At 35.7% G+C, this 16172-nt stretch overlaps 2 protein-coding genes across 5 annotated transcripts in view; one reads left to right on the top strand and one right to left on the bottom strand.

Moving 5' to 3' along the window:
• The window catches only part of RNF2 (ring finger protein 2), a 44858-nt gene extending 42800 nt beyond the window's left edge, over positions 1–2058 (top strand). For both annotated transcript variants that reach the window (XM_070384805.1, XM_070384806.1), the window contains exon 7: positions 81–2058. In XM_070384805.1, the coding sequence (XP_070240906.1) occupies positions 81–182 (102 nt within the window). In that variant the 3' untranslated portion in view covers positions 183–2058. The remainder of the gene's footprint in view (positions 1–80) is intronic.
• A 7521-nt stretch (positions 2059–9579) lies between these two features.
• Positions 9580–16172, bottom strand: part of TRMT1L (tRNA methyltransferase 1 like) — a 34600-nt gene continuing 28007 nt past the window's right edge. For all 3 annotated transcript variants that reach the window (XM_070384803.1, XM_070384802.1, XM_005893102.2), the window contains 5 exons: positions 16010–16088; positions 13929–14089; positions 13232–13294; positions 10877–11003; positions 9580–10779 (listed from right to left, as the gene is read on the bottom strand). In XM_070384803.1, the coding sequence (XP_070240904.1) occupies positions 10527–10779; positions 10877–11003; positions 13232–13294; positions 13929–14089; positions 16010–16088 (683 nt within the window). In that variant the 3' untranslated portion in view covers positions 9580–10526. The remainder of the gene's footprint in view (positions 10780–10876; positions 11004–13231; positions 13295–13928; positions 14090–16009; positions 16089–16172) is intronic.

Genomic DNA, 16172 nt, shown 5'->3' with positions numbered 1-16172 from the left:
TTCAGATGGACTTTAATGTAGTTCCATCTCACTATTTTGTGCTTTGAGTAGTTTTCATAATTGTTTCTTTTTTGTTTTAGGTGTTAAATGGCTCTTTTTCTTTGGAATTGGTCAGTGAGAAATACTGGAAGGTGAACAAACCCATGGAACTTTATTATGCACCCACAAAGGAGCACAAATGAGATTTTACTAAAACCAGTTCTGAGAATGAACTTTTTTATAGCCTATTTCTTTAATATTAAAGATGTACCGTCATTACTTTTATGGACAGAACTTTGGATATGTTATTCAGTTTTCTTTCTGAGCCAGATTCGTTTACACTATTAGAATCTTTTCCCCTTAATTTAAGATCTCCTTTTTGGAAGGAACTGCAATTATTCAGTACTTTATTTTTCCTTTAAAAAGTATATCTAAATTGTATGTTTTCACAGAGTGTGGTTCCATTTGGAGCATCTTGGAGCTTTTGACCCAGGAATTTTTCATAGTTCTGTATTCTTAAGCGAAGATTTAGTTGGCCATCTTTCTCCCTCCCCTCAGAAGTTTTTTAGGCCTACAGAATGTTAAATATGTATTTTGACTTTTTTTCCTGGAGTCTTGTATATTTATAGTTTTCTATATAAGCTGTAGTATCTTCATGAAGACCAAGGCTCAAATTTACTGTGCTTAAAAAACAATTCTCATAGGATTATTATTTTCATGGTATTTTCTTCCATAATATCTCATTTTTAAAGAAAAGTTCTTTATGAACTTAGTGTCCATTGTCATGCAATGTTATTTTCTTCCATTTTTGTCCCTCTAAATTTGGAATTTCTGATCCTGGGAAAGAGAACCAAACAAGATCCCAAGTTCTGTGAGAACTTGGTTCATTCACAGATTTCATTGAAGAAAGAAAAATTAAATTGTTCTTATGTAGTTTTCAAGTGTGTATTTTAAAAAGTCTTTTTCTTTGTATTTTATTGTCACCTCATTTCCTTTATTATGTGTATGTTTTTTTCCTATTAAAATACCAGAGACATGGAGATATTTTGCACTTTAGCCTGGATGAAAAGTACAAGATATGTTCAAAGCTTCCCTAATTCTTTTCTTATTCATAGCTGCATAAGTTTCAAAAATAACATGGCACATAGAACTAACAATAGGGAAAATTTGCTTCTGTTTGAAAAGTGTGTTTAGCATTTTGGGTTGCCATATCAGTTTATAAATTTGGTGCTCTGCTAATTACACTGTATCTAGAGAAGCAAGCTAATGGAGCTTGAACCCTGCCTTGATGTGTAGTGAAAGATAACTCTGTAGAAGAATGTCAGCCAGAATGGTAAAGTCATTCTACTCTTCTTAATTTAGTTTTATAATGAAGGACAGTGTGTGGTGTCTGGACCCAAAAAGGCTTTATGATAACAGGTCAGAAATAAGATTGACTTGTGTTGTTTTTTTTTGTCCCTGTCCTGATTTCAGGTATGTTTCCAAGTTTAAATTATCACAGTATTTATGAAAACATATTTGCATTGGGAAATTAACCATAAAAGGTTTTTACCAGGGGAAAGTTACCCTCCAATACCATTGTAACTGAAAGCCTGTCTAGTCGTTGTAAATATTTACCTGTCATTTTTGACAGATCGGGGCCAGCTTGATGTTTTAAATATTCACCCCAATATGAAAATTTAAAGGCTTGTTCAATTTTTTACCATTCTATTGAAAATATTTAAAATCTGTTTTTACAATTTTTTTTTTTTTTTGGTAATCTGTGCCATGAAGTTTGAAAACCACCAAATATCAAGGAAAATTTTGTATTCAGTTCCTTTTCTGGTGTAATGTTAAATTGTATAGATTATTAATGCATGTCCACTGAATATAACCCTGGTTTTGTGATATAACTGCTTAGATTTTATTGGTGATATTAGATTAGTGGTTGCATTAAACAACTAAATTCCATTGTGATTATTAATTGACATTTGTCTTTAAGCAAAAAGTTATTTGTGAATATAAGCTTTGTGCTTAGAGAATGTATGTGTTTTTATCCATCAGTATGGGAGGATATAAATTCTTTGCATCATTAGTGAATGTACTGGATGTGTAATCCTTTGCAAAATATAATTACAGGTGTTTGATAGAGCACTGAGTGTATAGTGTTGTGTGTGTGTGTGTGTGTGTGTGTGTATGTTTGTGTGTGCTGGAGGGTGGGTACTGTTAAACATACTATTAACTATGAGTGTTTCATAAAGTATTATCCAAGTAACTTCTATGACCACCTTCTCAACTGAGAAATGAAAGACTCACTAAATAGGGCCTTTGGATTATACATTATCATTTTAAATTTATTAATATTATGCTAAAATATATATAACCTAATTTATCACTTTAACCATACAATTGAATGACATTAAGATACATTCAGAGTGTTTTTTAGCCATCACCGCTATCTGTTATTTCTAGAACTATCATCCCAATCAGAAACTGTACCTGATATGTGATATACCCCAGGTAAACTCTATTTTTCTTTGAATTTGACTATTTTAGGCATATTATATATGTGGAATCGTGCAGCATTTGTACGTTGTGTCTTAATGTCTTGTAGCATAATGGTTTTAAGGTTCATCCAAGTTGTAGCATATATCAGAATTCCATTCCTTTTTATGTCTGAATAATATTCCACTGTATCCATTCATTGTTGATGGGTACTTAGATTAATGGAAACCTTTTGCTATTGTGAATCATGCTGCTATGACCATTTTTGTACAAGTATCTGTGAGAGTTCTTTAAGTTCTTTTGGGTATACACTTAAGAGTGAAGTTGCTGAATCACATGTCAATTCTATATTTAATTTTTTGAGGAACCTCAGACTTTGCCACAATGGCTGCACCATTTTACAATCCCCCCAGCAATACAGAAGGATTCCACTCTCTCTACTTCTTCACTAACACTTGCTGTTTTTGTTTTCAGTAGCTGTATTTATGGGTATAAAGTGTTATTTCATTGTGTTTTGGAGTTGTATTTCCCTAATGGCTTGTGATGCTAAGCATATTTTCACGTGCTTACTGGCCATTTGTATATCCTCTGTGGAGAAATACCCATTTAAGTCTTTTGCCCATTTTTAATTGGATTGTTTGTGTGTATTGTAGAAGTTCTTAATATATTCTGGATATTAATCTGTCATCAGATATATGATTTACTCATGTATTTTCTCCCATTCTGTGGGCTGGCTTTTCACTCTTTCAGAAGTGTCCTGTGATACACAAAAGTTTTTAATTTTGATAAGTTCCAATTTTTCTATTTGTTGCCTGTGCTTCTGGTGTCATGTACAAGAATGCATTGCCAAATCTAATATCATGAAGATTTTCCTCCAAGAGTCTTTTTTTAGGTCTTTTTTTCCATCTTGAGTTTTGTATATGGCAAAAGATAAGAAATCAGCTTTGTTAGCATTTGGATATGAAGTTTCCCCAGCACCATTTGTTGAAAAGATTGCCCTTTCTCCACTGAATTGTCTTGGCAGCCTTAATTAATTTTCAGTTAATGAAAATCAATTGACCGTACATATAGGATGGTTTATGTATGGGCTTGTATCCCATTGGTCTGTATGACTTTTCTTTTGCCAGTACCACTCTGTTTTGATTCCTGTACCTTTGTAATTAGTTTTACATTATCGTTTTAAGTCTTCTGAACCCTGGGAACGACAATATTTCACTTGTACCTTTGAGAAAATTGAGTCTCAGGACTCTCAACTTGGAGAACCAAACATGAAATAATTGAAATGCCAAATGAGAAAAGATCTCTCGTAAATTCCCACCACATTTCTACTTAGAAAACTTAGTTTACTAAGTCTTAGAAACATAATTATTAGAAAGGAAAAGTAATTAGTGTTCCATTGTTGTAACTATAAAAATGGCTTCCTTGATAACTTTTCTGAATTAATGGAGTAAGGACCGCTGAAAATCTGTTGTTCCATAAAAACAATGATAACACTAAAAGTTGTCAAAATCAACTTTGTCAGAACTCTAAAAAAAAAAAAACAACTAAAAGCTTCCAGTAGTCTAAAAAGCATTTATTCAACAGAAACTGTAACAAAATGGTTTGTAACATTTTAAATTTCCCTGTCCATATTTCCTCAGTTCTAGGTCAGCTTTGACAACAAGCAACCTTGCAACTGTTAAAACCAGCAGCCTAGTACTACCACTGGAGGGAACTTGAAGCACCACAAAAAGCCCACTCTAGAGAATTGTCACTATTTGACCTGTCTGGTACCTCACTGAAAAGCTCTGTATTCTAAAGAGTTCTGTCTTTATTTGACCTGACTCCACTCACTCTGCAAAGATCTGTATCTTTACCCTGTTTACCATAGAAGCTACTTGAGGCTGTGATAACAATTGAGGCTAAACAGATGCTGACCAAAAACAAAAACAAAAAAATGTCATGTCTGTAGAGGGCTTTGAAAAGTTCCAGCATAATTCCTGGGAATCTAGAAGGCTGCATGTATAAGATGTATGCATACCCAAAAGAAAAAGCATTAATCTAACCTGTGACAGAACTTGAGGCTCTGTAAGTAGGAAGTGAAAGCTAAGGCAGAGTTGTAAACTGCATGTTGAAGTGTTGAAGGCATAGCCCAATAGTTTCAAAGAGCACTTCTTCAAGATTGGGAGAGTTAACTGTTTAAAGGCATTAAAGAACATTGCTGTCCAATCATTAGCTGACCTCTAAGCTAACAAAATGGAGAAAGAAATGGCAACCCACTCCAGTTTTCTTGCCTGGAGAATTTCACGAACAGAGGAGCCTGGCAGGCTTTTGTCCTTGGGGTCGCAGAGTTGGACACAACTGAGCAAATATCATTCACATTTAAGCTAGCAAAACAGAATATAATGGTCACACACAGCAAAAAAATGCAGACTTTACAGAGTCAGTCCAAGAAGTTCTAACGCAGCAAAACCTGAGGAGGGGAAGGGATTCCTTGTTCAGCGTTGGCATGTTATATTATTTTAAATGTTTAGTTCTCAACAAAAATTTACAAGACTTGGAAAGAAAGTGTCTGGGACAAAGCCCAGGTGTTGAAGTTTTTAAGTAAAATTTTGTTAGCCTTTAAAAGCTTGTTCAGAGAACTAGAAGAAACCATGTCTTAAAAGCTAAATTTGAGAATAATCTTTCTCCAAATAGAGAATAACAATAAAGATAAATTATGATAAAAGAAGCAAATAGAAATCCTGATTGGAAAACTGTAACAGGTGAAATAAATTGAGTAGGGTCCCTCAAAAGCAGATTTGAACTGCTAGAAATATTCAACAAATTTGAACAGAGGTATTACTTGAGAGTAGCCTAATCAGAAAAAAAGGAATAGAAACATAGTATTGTAAATCAGCTATATTGTAATATGAAATAAATTTAAAGGAATAAAGGGGGAAAACTACAGAGATCTCTGGGACACTATCAAGTATAATAACATAATGGAGGTCCTAGAAGGAGAGAAGGGGTTACAGTATATTTGGAGAAATAATTGCCCCAAACTTCAGAATTTACAGAAAAGAATATGCACATCTGAGAAGCCTAACTACTGCTAAATAAGACTGGGTTTGAGAAACAGCAAGATAAAAGTGATCACATATGAGGACTCTCTAATAAGATTAACAGCTTGCTTCTCATAGGAAAGTCATGGAGGCCCAGAGGCTTTGCAAGAAAAAGTCAACCTAGAATTCTATATGCAGCAAAATTACTCCTCAAAAATGAAAGAAATTAAGATGGTCACACATAAAAACAGAGCAAATTTGTCAGTAGCAGACCTGCCTACCCTATAGGAAATACTGAAGAATCCTTCAGGAAGAAATGAAAGGACGTTAGATAGTAAGTTGAATCCACATAAATAGTAGCACTGGTAAAGTTAACTGCGTAATGAAACATGAAGCACGGTAGGGACTTTTCGATTGTCCAGTGGCTAAGACTCCATGTTCCCAATGCAGGGGGCCCAGGTTTGATCACTACTCAAGGTTGATTTCCCTTAAGATTGACTGGTTTGAGCTCCTTGCTGTCCAAGGGACTCTCAAGAGCCTTCTCCAGCACCACAGTTTGAAAACATTAATTCTTCCGTCTCTGCCTGCCTTATGGCCCAGCTCTCACATCCATACATGACTGCTGGAAAGACCTCATAGCCTTGACTATACAGATCTTTGTCGGCAAAGTGATGTCTTTGTTTTGTAACACACGGTCTACGTTTGTCATAGCTTTTCTGCCAAGAGGCAATCTTCTAATTTCATGGCTTCAGTCACCATCTGCGATGATTTTAGAGCCTAAGAGGAAATCTGTCACTGCTTTCTTTCCCTTCTATTTGCAATGAAGTGATGGGACTGGATGCCATGATGTTAGTTTTTTTTAATATTGAGTATTAAGCCAGCTTTTTCACTCTCCTCCTTCACCCACCCTTATTAAGAGGCTGTTTAGTTCCTCTTTGCTTTCTGCCGTTACAGTAAAATCCCCATTCATGGATCACTGCCTTGTCATGGTGAAATTATAGCTATTGATGTTTATATTTACAAAGCACATCTTAAAAACCTAATCTTCTACCTTGAAAATCTATTGCCATTAATTTCTGATAGGTGTGTACTTACTGCCGTTTTATTACTTGTTTTGGGCTTATTTTGTGGTTCTTCCCTGTCCCTTTTGTTTCTTCCATTGTGGTTTGACAGTTTTCCTTTGTGGTGTATTTGTGGTCCATCCTTGTTTTTGTGTATCTATTGTAGGTGTTTGGTTACCGTGGGGTTCCACGGTTCTGTATTGATTTGTTTTAAACAGATAGTCCTTTAGGTTCAAACACATTCTGAAAGGATCTATGTTTTTACTACCTTTTCCTCTACTTGGTATTTCTTGTTATATTTTACATCTTCGTGTTTATTCCTTTACTAAAGTGAACGTCACTCAGTCATGTCCGACTCTTTGTGACCCCATGGACTGTAGCCTGCCAGGCTCTTTTGTCCATGGAATTCTCCAGGCCAGTGTACTGGAGTGGGTAGCCTCTCCCTTCTCTAGGGGATCTTCCTAACCCAGGCACTGAACCCGGGTCTCCCACATTGCAGGTGGATTTTTTACCATCTGAGCCACTAGGGAAGCCACCCAAAATCTTTGCCTTCCCACACCAGGAGTCAAACCCAGGCCACCTGGGTGAAAACCAGGAATCCTAACCATTAGACCATATGGAAGAGGACAATTCCCTTAGTAATTACAGTTATAATTGATTTATAAATTTTTTGTCTTTTAACCTTTGTACTAGCATATTTGAGTGGTTGATACTTGGCTTTTACTACATATTTGCCTTTACTAGTGGGATTGTCCTTTCCTATAGTTTCTTGTTAGGTCCTTTTCTTTTCCTCTTACAGAAGAACCTTTAACATTTTCTTCTAGGGTTGGCTTGGTATTGAGGAACACTTTCCATTTTTGCTTATCTGAGTTCTTTATCTTGCCTTCAATTCTAAATGATAATCTTGCTGGGTAGAGTATCCTAGGTTGCATGTTTTTCCCTTTCATCACTTTGAGCCATAAGTTCATTAAATACATTTTTGACCCCCATCTCTCTTCTGGGACCCCTATAATGTGAATGTTGATACACGTTACCCCAGAGATCACTAGAAGTGTGATCTTAACATTAAAAACATTTTTCTCTTTGTTGTGTGACTGGGTAATTTCCATTGTTCTGTCTTCCAGGTTACTTATGTGTTCTGTGTCACCCAGTGTGCTGGTCATTCTTTCTAGTGCTTGTTATTTCAGTTATTGTGTTCAGTTTTGACTGGTTCTCTTTTATATTTTCTAGTTCCTTTAAAACTTTATCACTGTATTCATCTAGTCCTTTTCCTAGTTCAGGTAGCATTCTCATTACTAATGCTTTGAATTCTTTTACCTGGTAAATATTTCATTAGTTCCCCCACCCTAACCATTTTCTCTTGCTCTTTGAACTGAAATTCCTCTGTCATCTTATTTGGCTTATTTTTCTCTGTCCCTATGCAATCAGGTGAAACAGTTCTCTCTGGCATCCTTGAAGGAGTCCTTGAGTGGGAGTATCCTGTGTAGTCTGCGTGTTCTTTGGTGGGAGAGCTGGATCGGACATGAACACGGGTCACACCTTTCTTCAGAGGAGCGAGCTGGCAGCTGTCACTCGGTGGGAGGCGGGGTTGGAGGTGGAGGTGCTGGAGGCGGTGTGATGCAGGGCTTCCCCTCCTCTCAGTTGCCCGCAGGGTTGGGGTCAGGTCTCATGCTGCTGGAGCAGAAGCCCCGAGGGTCAGGTCCAGGCTGGCTCAGGTAGCTTTCAGTGTGTGCTCTTGTTCCTCCCAGCACTCAGCTTCACACCAGCGGGGAGCAGTGCTGGGGCAAGAGGTGCACGGTGGGTATTAGGCGAGGGCTGAGGTGACCTTCCTGACTGTCTCTGCTGTGCCATCACTGGAAACGGCTGCTCCCCACCTTGCTAAGACAGCACGTAGGGTTTGAGCTGCCTTTAGCATCTCATAGCCAACTGAGCTTTTTCCACGCTTGTGGCAACCCTTGCTTCACGGTGAATCTGCAGTGCAAGGCCCGCAGTGCTGGAGCATCTGCTCAGCTCAGGCTGGGGGCAGTGGGGGGTACACGAGAGCGGTCATGGGCAATGTCAGCAGTCTGTGAGGTTTCCATTTCAATCGCCCTTTCCACCCAGCTGTGAGGCCATGTGAGTATCCAAGTGCTCGTCATGAGTGGAGTACAGCCTTCCCAGAGCCCTCCTGTTAGTCTCACTGGTCTTCCAACCCACCAAGGGCCTCATCTTCCCTTTGTTGGACCCCAGGCTGAGGTACCCAATGTGTGGCTTGAACCACTCGCCCTCCAGGGAGGGTAGTCTCCCTTTTCCTCCAAGTTCCCTCCCAGGGTCACAGGTCCCTACCTGATTGCCTGTTTTTCCTTACCTGTTTCTGTGTGGACCTTTTATACAGCCTTGGTTGTACATCTGACAGGTTCTAGTTAGTTTTCAGTGAGAATTGTTCAACATGTAGATGTATTTTTTATATGTTTGTAGGGGGAGGTGGGTTCTATATCCTCCTATTCCTTCACCTTATTTCCTCTCCCCGTACACATGTATTTTAAATAATCAGATGGTCCAAGTGCTGGTTTGTCTCATGGATTTATAGAAACTTTTCTTAACTATACAAAAAAATAACAACTTTTATTTCTTTTCGTGTTCGTGAATTAACTGGCAAGAATAATAAAGGTTTTCTTTTAATGGTCATAGAAACTAAACATGTACTTCATCTATTCCTTTATTTTACTAAAATGCCATTAATTGGAGATAAGAAAAAGCATCCTGCTAAGATTATGCTGTAATAACACAAAGAATTTTTCTTTTATTTCTTCTAAATTAATACTCTTAGGTTGATGCAGCCCCAACTCCCTGAATTTCTGTGTATGTCATGGGAGTGGTTTTTTTTACATGATATATTAAACCTTTCAGTCATTTCTCTTCCTCCATTTCCCAAGCTTAATACTTGTAAAAAAAAGTTAGTTTTTCTAAGAAACACTTAGGTAAATGTGCATTAAATCCTTGAAACAAAAATCTAAATTTTTGGTATATGTTTTCATAGAAACTCATATTCGGATGAAGCAAGAACCATATTTATTAATGGAAACAAGATTTTTTTTTTTCAACTAATTTTTGTAGTCATGTTAGCCTGGGCTACTTGTGCAAAAAATTAGCACATACACAAACCAAAAAAACAAGCAAAACAAACAAACAAAAAACACCCCAAAAAGCAAGAAAATCCTCACTTCATAAATTCATAAGGTGACAAGTTTTACTCCTGAGAGGTAGCATAACCAAGCAAATGAATATTGTACGTGCATTAACTGAGGCACTTGAGATCACCCAGTTTGTTTAATTCATAACAAAATCTCTCCTCATGCTTGTAAACAATTATATTAGAACAGTAGTCTCAATTTATTTTAACAAAATCTTAAAGTGTAATCATCTGGACTTTAAACTTACAAGAAAATGTATTTCTATCTCTGATAAGTATTTAGTTGGAGAAATAAGATTTCTTGAAATTGGGAATATATTTTATCTTGTATTTGTGAAATAATACATTAGTAATCAGAAAGGACACTATTCCCCCTATTTAGGGTCACTTTAATAAAAGGATTCTGGATTCATCTTACACATTACAAACAGAAAAGATAAATATCGTGAATCACTTTAAGTAGAGCTGAGATTAAGTAATGTGTTATTTTCATAACATATAAAATTCCAAACAGTCTGCATGTGAAAATTTTCTGAGTTATTAAACAGTAGGGTGATCTCAGTCACAAACTTGGCTTCATATGAAATGTTTTCATTCAAATTTTAAGCTTTCTTTAAAATAAGAAAAACTTGGAAAGCATAGCTCCCAAACCAGCTAAATTAGAAACTGCTAATTTTCTGAATGAAAAGAGCACTGTTTTTTATTTTTACACAACTGAATTGAAAGAATAGAAAAAGCACTACAGTTGTTACAGAGAATAATAATTGTGGCCATCAACACAGACATCTGAGAAACTTTCCTTTACATTTACCATCTTCTGCAACCACCTGCTTCTGCTTTGTCATTCACTGACATTTCAACCCTGTCGGCTACTGTGTCTTCAGATGCTGGTTGGACATGGCCCTCTGACTGTCCTCCGGTGTAAGTAGGGGTGCTGTACTTCAAAAGGATGGATTTAAACTGCATTAGAGGTGCATCTGTACGAACTCCCATTGGGTCAAAATGAGTTCGGCTTACTCGAAAGCCTGCTTGAGAAAGATAGCACAAAAACTTTTTTAACCTGCAACAAGGAAAGGCAAAAATGAGGTTCTTGTTTTAACTCATAATGTCATTAAAATAGTAAATATATACACTTTGTCATTCACTGTCTGTCTTACTTTGGCATATTCATTCCTTTAATGCTGTGTCTGTGGATGTTGTAATAAAAGGGAGGATGTTCAGTATTGACATCAGTCTTTTGCCTCTTGACTAAATTTGCAGTTGTTTCATTACTTTTTCTCTTTCCTGAAACGTACAGATATTAACACAGAAAGTTAGCATTCTCTTAAAAATCACAAGCCAGATACTTGAATAACTACATACTATCTCTTCAAGTCTAAATTCTTTGACACAACCTTTTGACCTATATATCCAATCTTAATTCTTACAATAACATAGCTTTTATTGTAATATTTATATTTTCACTATCCTTTACTCATGTAATTTTACTGTTTAACTGTTTGCTGAATCAGAACTTCTTTCTACCTTCTTCAGTTGTAAGCCTCAAGCCTACCTCCATCTTCTGTAGAAAGCCATTTTTGAAATCTGGGCCAGTCATTCCACAGATTTCACTACTCTCAACACTACTCTGAGTTTGATTAAGTTCTGTCATTATATGTTTTCTTGTTTCATGTATTTAGGTCTTTATAATGTGTATAAATCCTTCCCAAATTATATTCTAAGTTCCTGGAGAATAAGGTCCTTTATTTCTATAGTTGTATTCTCTACTGAATGCCAATAGAATTGACCCTTGTGAACAATGCGGTTTTAAATTGTGTGGGTCTACTTCAACATGGATATTTTTCAACAGGGAGAAACTACAGTAACACATGGTCCACAGTTTGTTGAATCTGTGGATGAAGGACTGACTTTAAGTTACACATGGATTAATCCCAGGGCTGTTCAAGAGTCAACTGTGTTTGATATACAGTAGTCTTCATTGAACACAAAACGAACACAAAGTCAGTCTCAGCGGCTTGCATATAGGAATTTATGAGTACACTGTATGATCTCATTGCCTACTTTTTACCACAGTACTTAGCCTTTACATTTTCAGTGAAAGGAAGCTAACAAGTAAGTTTCTAGCAGTTATCCCTTGAAAAATCACAAAAGGAAGACAACTGAGATATTCAAGTTATCATATGGAGATTTTTTTCTGAATGTTCAACATGGATGTTATTATGGCCAAATTTAAAATTTTCATGAACATTCACTTAAGCAAAAATATTCAGAAGACAAATTTGATGCATGAAAATGAATGATAAACTGCATTCAAAGATAAATATTGTTGAAGTATTGACTCATGGCTTCCCCCATTAAATCAGATAATTAAAACCTGATTATACTGTCACATTAAATCTAAGAAGGCACATGTACCCCAAGAGTTAGGAAAGGCTGAGACTAAAAATCCAATACCTTCCAATTACTATCATCAGCAGTATATAGATTTCTTTTGCCTGATATTTTCTATCATGTAAGATTTTATATGTTGTTATACTAGTTTAGAACAATCATAATTTTAGAGCTATAAAAGAATCCATAGAGATTAGTCTAACTCCCTTAATTTATACATGAGAAAGGCTCAGAGATTTTAAATATCTTCAAAACTTATGTTTTTACCTTATTCTAAAAAGGTTTTATGACAACTCTTAAAGGTGGGGGACCTGGCTAAGGTTATGTAACAAATGACACAAAGAAGTAGGGTGATACTTGTAAATTTAATGTATTTTACAGGATACTGGAATGCCTTTCTCTTCCCTCCAACAGAGAAATTAAGGAGAATAAATCATTTTTAAGTGATTTGAATCCTAACAAATTGGTTGAAGATGCTAAATGAACATGACTTGGGAACAGTATGTAGTTATTAAACCATAAGCTATTAGCAGGAGTTGAAATTTTCTTCTCTTTGAAAATCAACACTAAAATGCTCAGCAACTAATACAAAATTACAGCTTGTAAGTATAGTCCTTGGTTCTTTCAATCTCAGCACTGTTTTTGCCTGTATACAAAACAGATTTAGAATCTAACATTGCCTTCTAAAAACCTTAGACATTAAGCACCACCATTACAAATCTTAACATCCTTTGATATGAATTTACAATGCCTAATACAAGTATATTTTAAAGTATATACCCACCTCAAATTATAAGAAAGGCTATGTAATAAAATTCTTATGGCCAGAGTATAGGGTCTTCTGGTTAATCAGTGACATTTCTTTTAACATCTTGTATAGCTCTTGCAAGGGGATCACCATATACCAGAGATGTGAACAAAATACATATTGATAGAAGTTTTGAACTATGCAAATGCCAGATAAATAAGGTCTACTGTAATTTGGTTGCTGGTATAATAAGATGAAAATGAATTTGAAGTAGGCTACCAAAGCAATCTCTTCTCTTCCAGTTACCCTGCTGCTACGTGCTCTTACACAGATGCGTTCATACACAGATGCGTTCATACACACGCACACGTACCTTGTGCGCTGTGACTATCTGTTGTGGTATCGTCTGTAGTTTTAATAAATACACCGCATTCTTCTAAAATTAGAACAAATGGAAACAAAATATTTTACAGGGTGATATTAAGCAACAATTTGAAGTTTACATAAAAGCTTACTAAATCTATGCACTGCTTTTATGAATATATGATTCTGTGACCAAAACAGGTTCCAAGAATTCATTTTTTGACACTCTATGATACCTAACAGGCCCACCCTTCTATCAGTAGCTAGATAAAACTACACAAGCCTATTTATACTAAAGAGAAAACAAAGTAGAAAAAACTTAACTTTTCTGAGTGGTAAGTGTAAACCTAGCTTACATGGCTCAACGGATATTACAAAATTTTTGGCCACACTATTCTCAGAATGACCTAAAGTTTCTCTTTCCAGAAAGCAAATACAGGGTGATAAAATCAGAACAGACTTTTAGTTCTTTCAATCTACTAAAGTTTAAAAAATACATCTATAAAACAAAATCATCATTCCTTTCAGGCCCCTAATATAAACTTGAAGAAAACAATGCAATTAAAAAAAAAAGCTAACTGGATTACTGATGAGACTCATTACAGAGAATTTACTTAAAGCATACTACTTATATTGCTTTTAATTATAACATTAAAGATGTATTTTTGATAAACAATTTGTAACCTAGTAAATTAGTGTTAAGTCACCTTGCTTGTTGAGATTTGAAGGTGCATGAACTGAAAACTGAGGAGTACACTCTGACTCAAAGATTAATGTCTTTATTAGGGTCTGAATGTCATCTAAACCATGGTGAAGAGATTCAGACAGCATTCTTTTGAGGAATCCAGTATTGAAAAGGGAACTTGACCTGAAAAAAAGAATATAGAATTAGATTCAAGAAGTGTTTTCTTTAATAAAATAAGTCTTCGTAATTAAACAATGACTAAGTAATTTGCCTACTTTATCATGTCAATTCTCTAAGCTAGTGGGATTAGTAAAGGAAATTTCATTCACAATAGGTCAATTTATTGAGCCCTCATAAGGTGTATAGTCCTGTCGTACATAGAGGTGTAAGATAGAGTGAAGTATAAAATTCACTGTTTACCCTATGAAAGCCTATAAATGTAGACAGAATCTAGACTGGGACACACAGTAATGCAGAGGTTTTCACAATGCATATTCCTATCAGTAACAGTAATCCTTAGTTCCAGGGCATACGTGGCGGGGCAGGGTGACATCCATAAGAATTACATGTGCTGGTAGTGATGCAGTTAAAAAGTGGCCCAGGGCTCAGTTTCCCATTTAATTTGAGCCACAAGTATAATGGACAGAATATGAATTCCAGGTCAGACAAACCTTTCCACCACTTACTAGCTATGTAATCTTGAGTAACTATTGTTTTGAGTCTCACATTCCTTATCATAATATGGAAAATAAAACTTCTCACAGACTTACAGGAATTAAATGAGATAATACACCTACAATCCCTAGTACAAGGTATATCCTCAAGAAACAGTAGCTATTACTAGGGTAAGCAAATATATATGAAAGGATATGTGATTTTAAGTGTCAAACAAGTGACCAGTGTAAGATTTTACTAAAAGACAATTCAAAGATTATTTTGGATTTAAGCACTGAGGAGTGACACTTCAAAAAGGATGCAGAATTTGAACTAGAGGAAGGGAAGGGAGAAGAGACTAAATGAGCGTAAAGACATGAACAATGGCTTTAAGTGAGAAAACCTTAAGTTACTGTTTAGAACTCAGTCTTGGAGGTAAAAAAAAAAATGAGTTCTGGTTCTGTTCTGTGTGTGCGACTAACTAAATCCTGAGGGATCAGTTTTATCCAACACTTAAAATACACTGTGCCATCATTTTCTCATCTGGTAAAATGAGGGAGGAGTTGGGCTAGGAGATCTTTCTGGATCTAGCAACCTGTTACTCTGAACTTCCCCAGTTCCAAGAGTGGGTAGGGTCAACATACTGCAGGTGATTGAGAGAACTAGAAGGTAAGGCTGGCCAGGTCATTCTTAATCTAAAAGTATTTACTTGAAGATAAAATAATGGGCATCAGCACAAATATGTTTACCATTAAGTTAATTTTTAGACTTAGTAATGACTAAACCTTGGCCTTATAAAGTAATGAGGCTGGAGTTTGCCATGATTGTTATTACAATGCTATTAGCAATCTCAAATTTCTCCAAGAATCTCTAGTAACAAATAGCTTATGGGAAGGATTGTGAGTAAAAGCAATTCAACTTTCAAACATGAAAAACATAACTAGTTACCAAGGATGCAAAAAGCACCCACATACATTAAATATTTGCAGCTCTGTCACATATAAACAGCTTTACCTAATACAAAAGCAGACATTCACTTTAACATGCCCTTCTTCCTTAAAATTAATTCCTCAAAAAACTTTTACATTAGTTGACTGGTCTATAAAAAGTTATAGTGATCACTTTAAAATCATACCCTAGTTCTATAATTATCAGCTGAAAAAAGCCTCATCCTTACTACGCATGAATGAATTATTTAGTTTGCAGATCAGCTTGGCTTCTCTTTAATCCGACTGCATCTTAACTCTGTCACAAACTTTTAAGAATAATGGTATAGAAAAATGTGAAAAGAAAACACCTCAGGTTCATAAGGGAAAAGAATTATAATTATTTACCTATATTTTTTTAAAAATTGAAACTAAATTTGTCTTCTACCACAGTAATCAAAAGTCAGCAATCAGATCAATACATGCATAAACTCTGAATACATTACTATGCTTAGGCACATACCATAGAGGTCCAAGTTCTATTGCTGTCTTTCCAGGCATGCTTCCATGACAATTACAGGGTAGCTGTCTATATGGGTTTTCTGTGAAAAGGTAATAAAAAGAAATCAAAGGAGAAATAACAATGTAAACAGTAGTAATTGTTATATAAGTAATAATTTGCAGCT

This window comes from Bos mutus, chromosome 16 (assembly GCF_027580195.1).
Source record: "Bos mutus isolate GX-2022 chromosome 16, NWIPB_WYAK_1.1, whole genome shotgun sequence".
NCBI classification, from domain to species: domain Eukaryota; kingdom Metazoa; phylum Chordata; class Mammalia; order Artiodactyla; family Bovidae; genus Bos; species Bos mutus.
The sequence above is the reverse complement of the archived record's forward strand: the minus strand, read 5'-3'. Positions and strand labels throughout refer to the sequence as shown.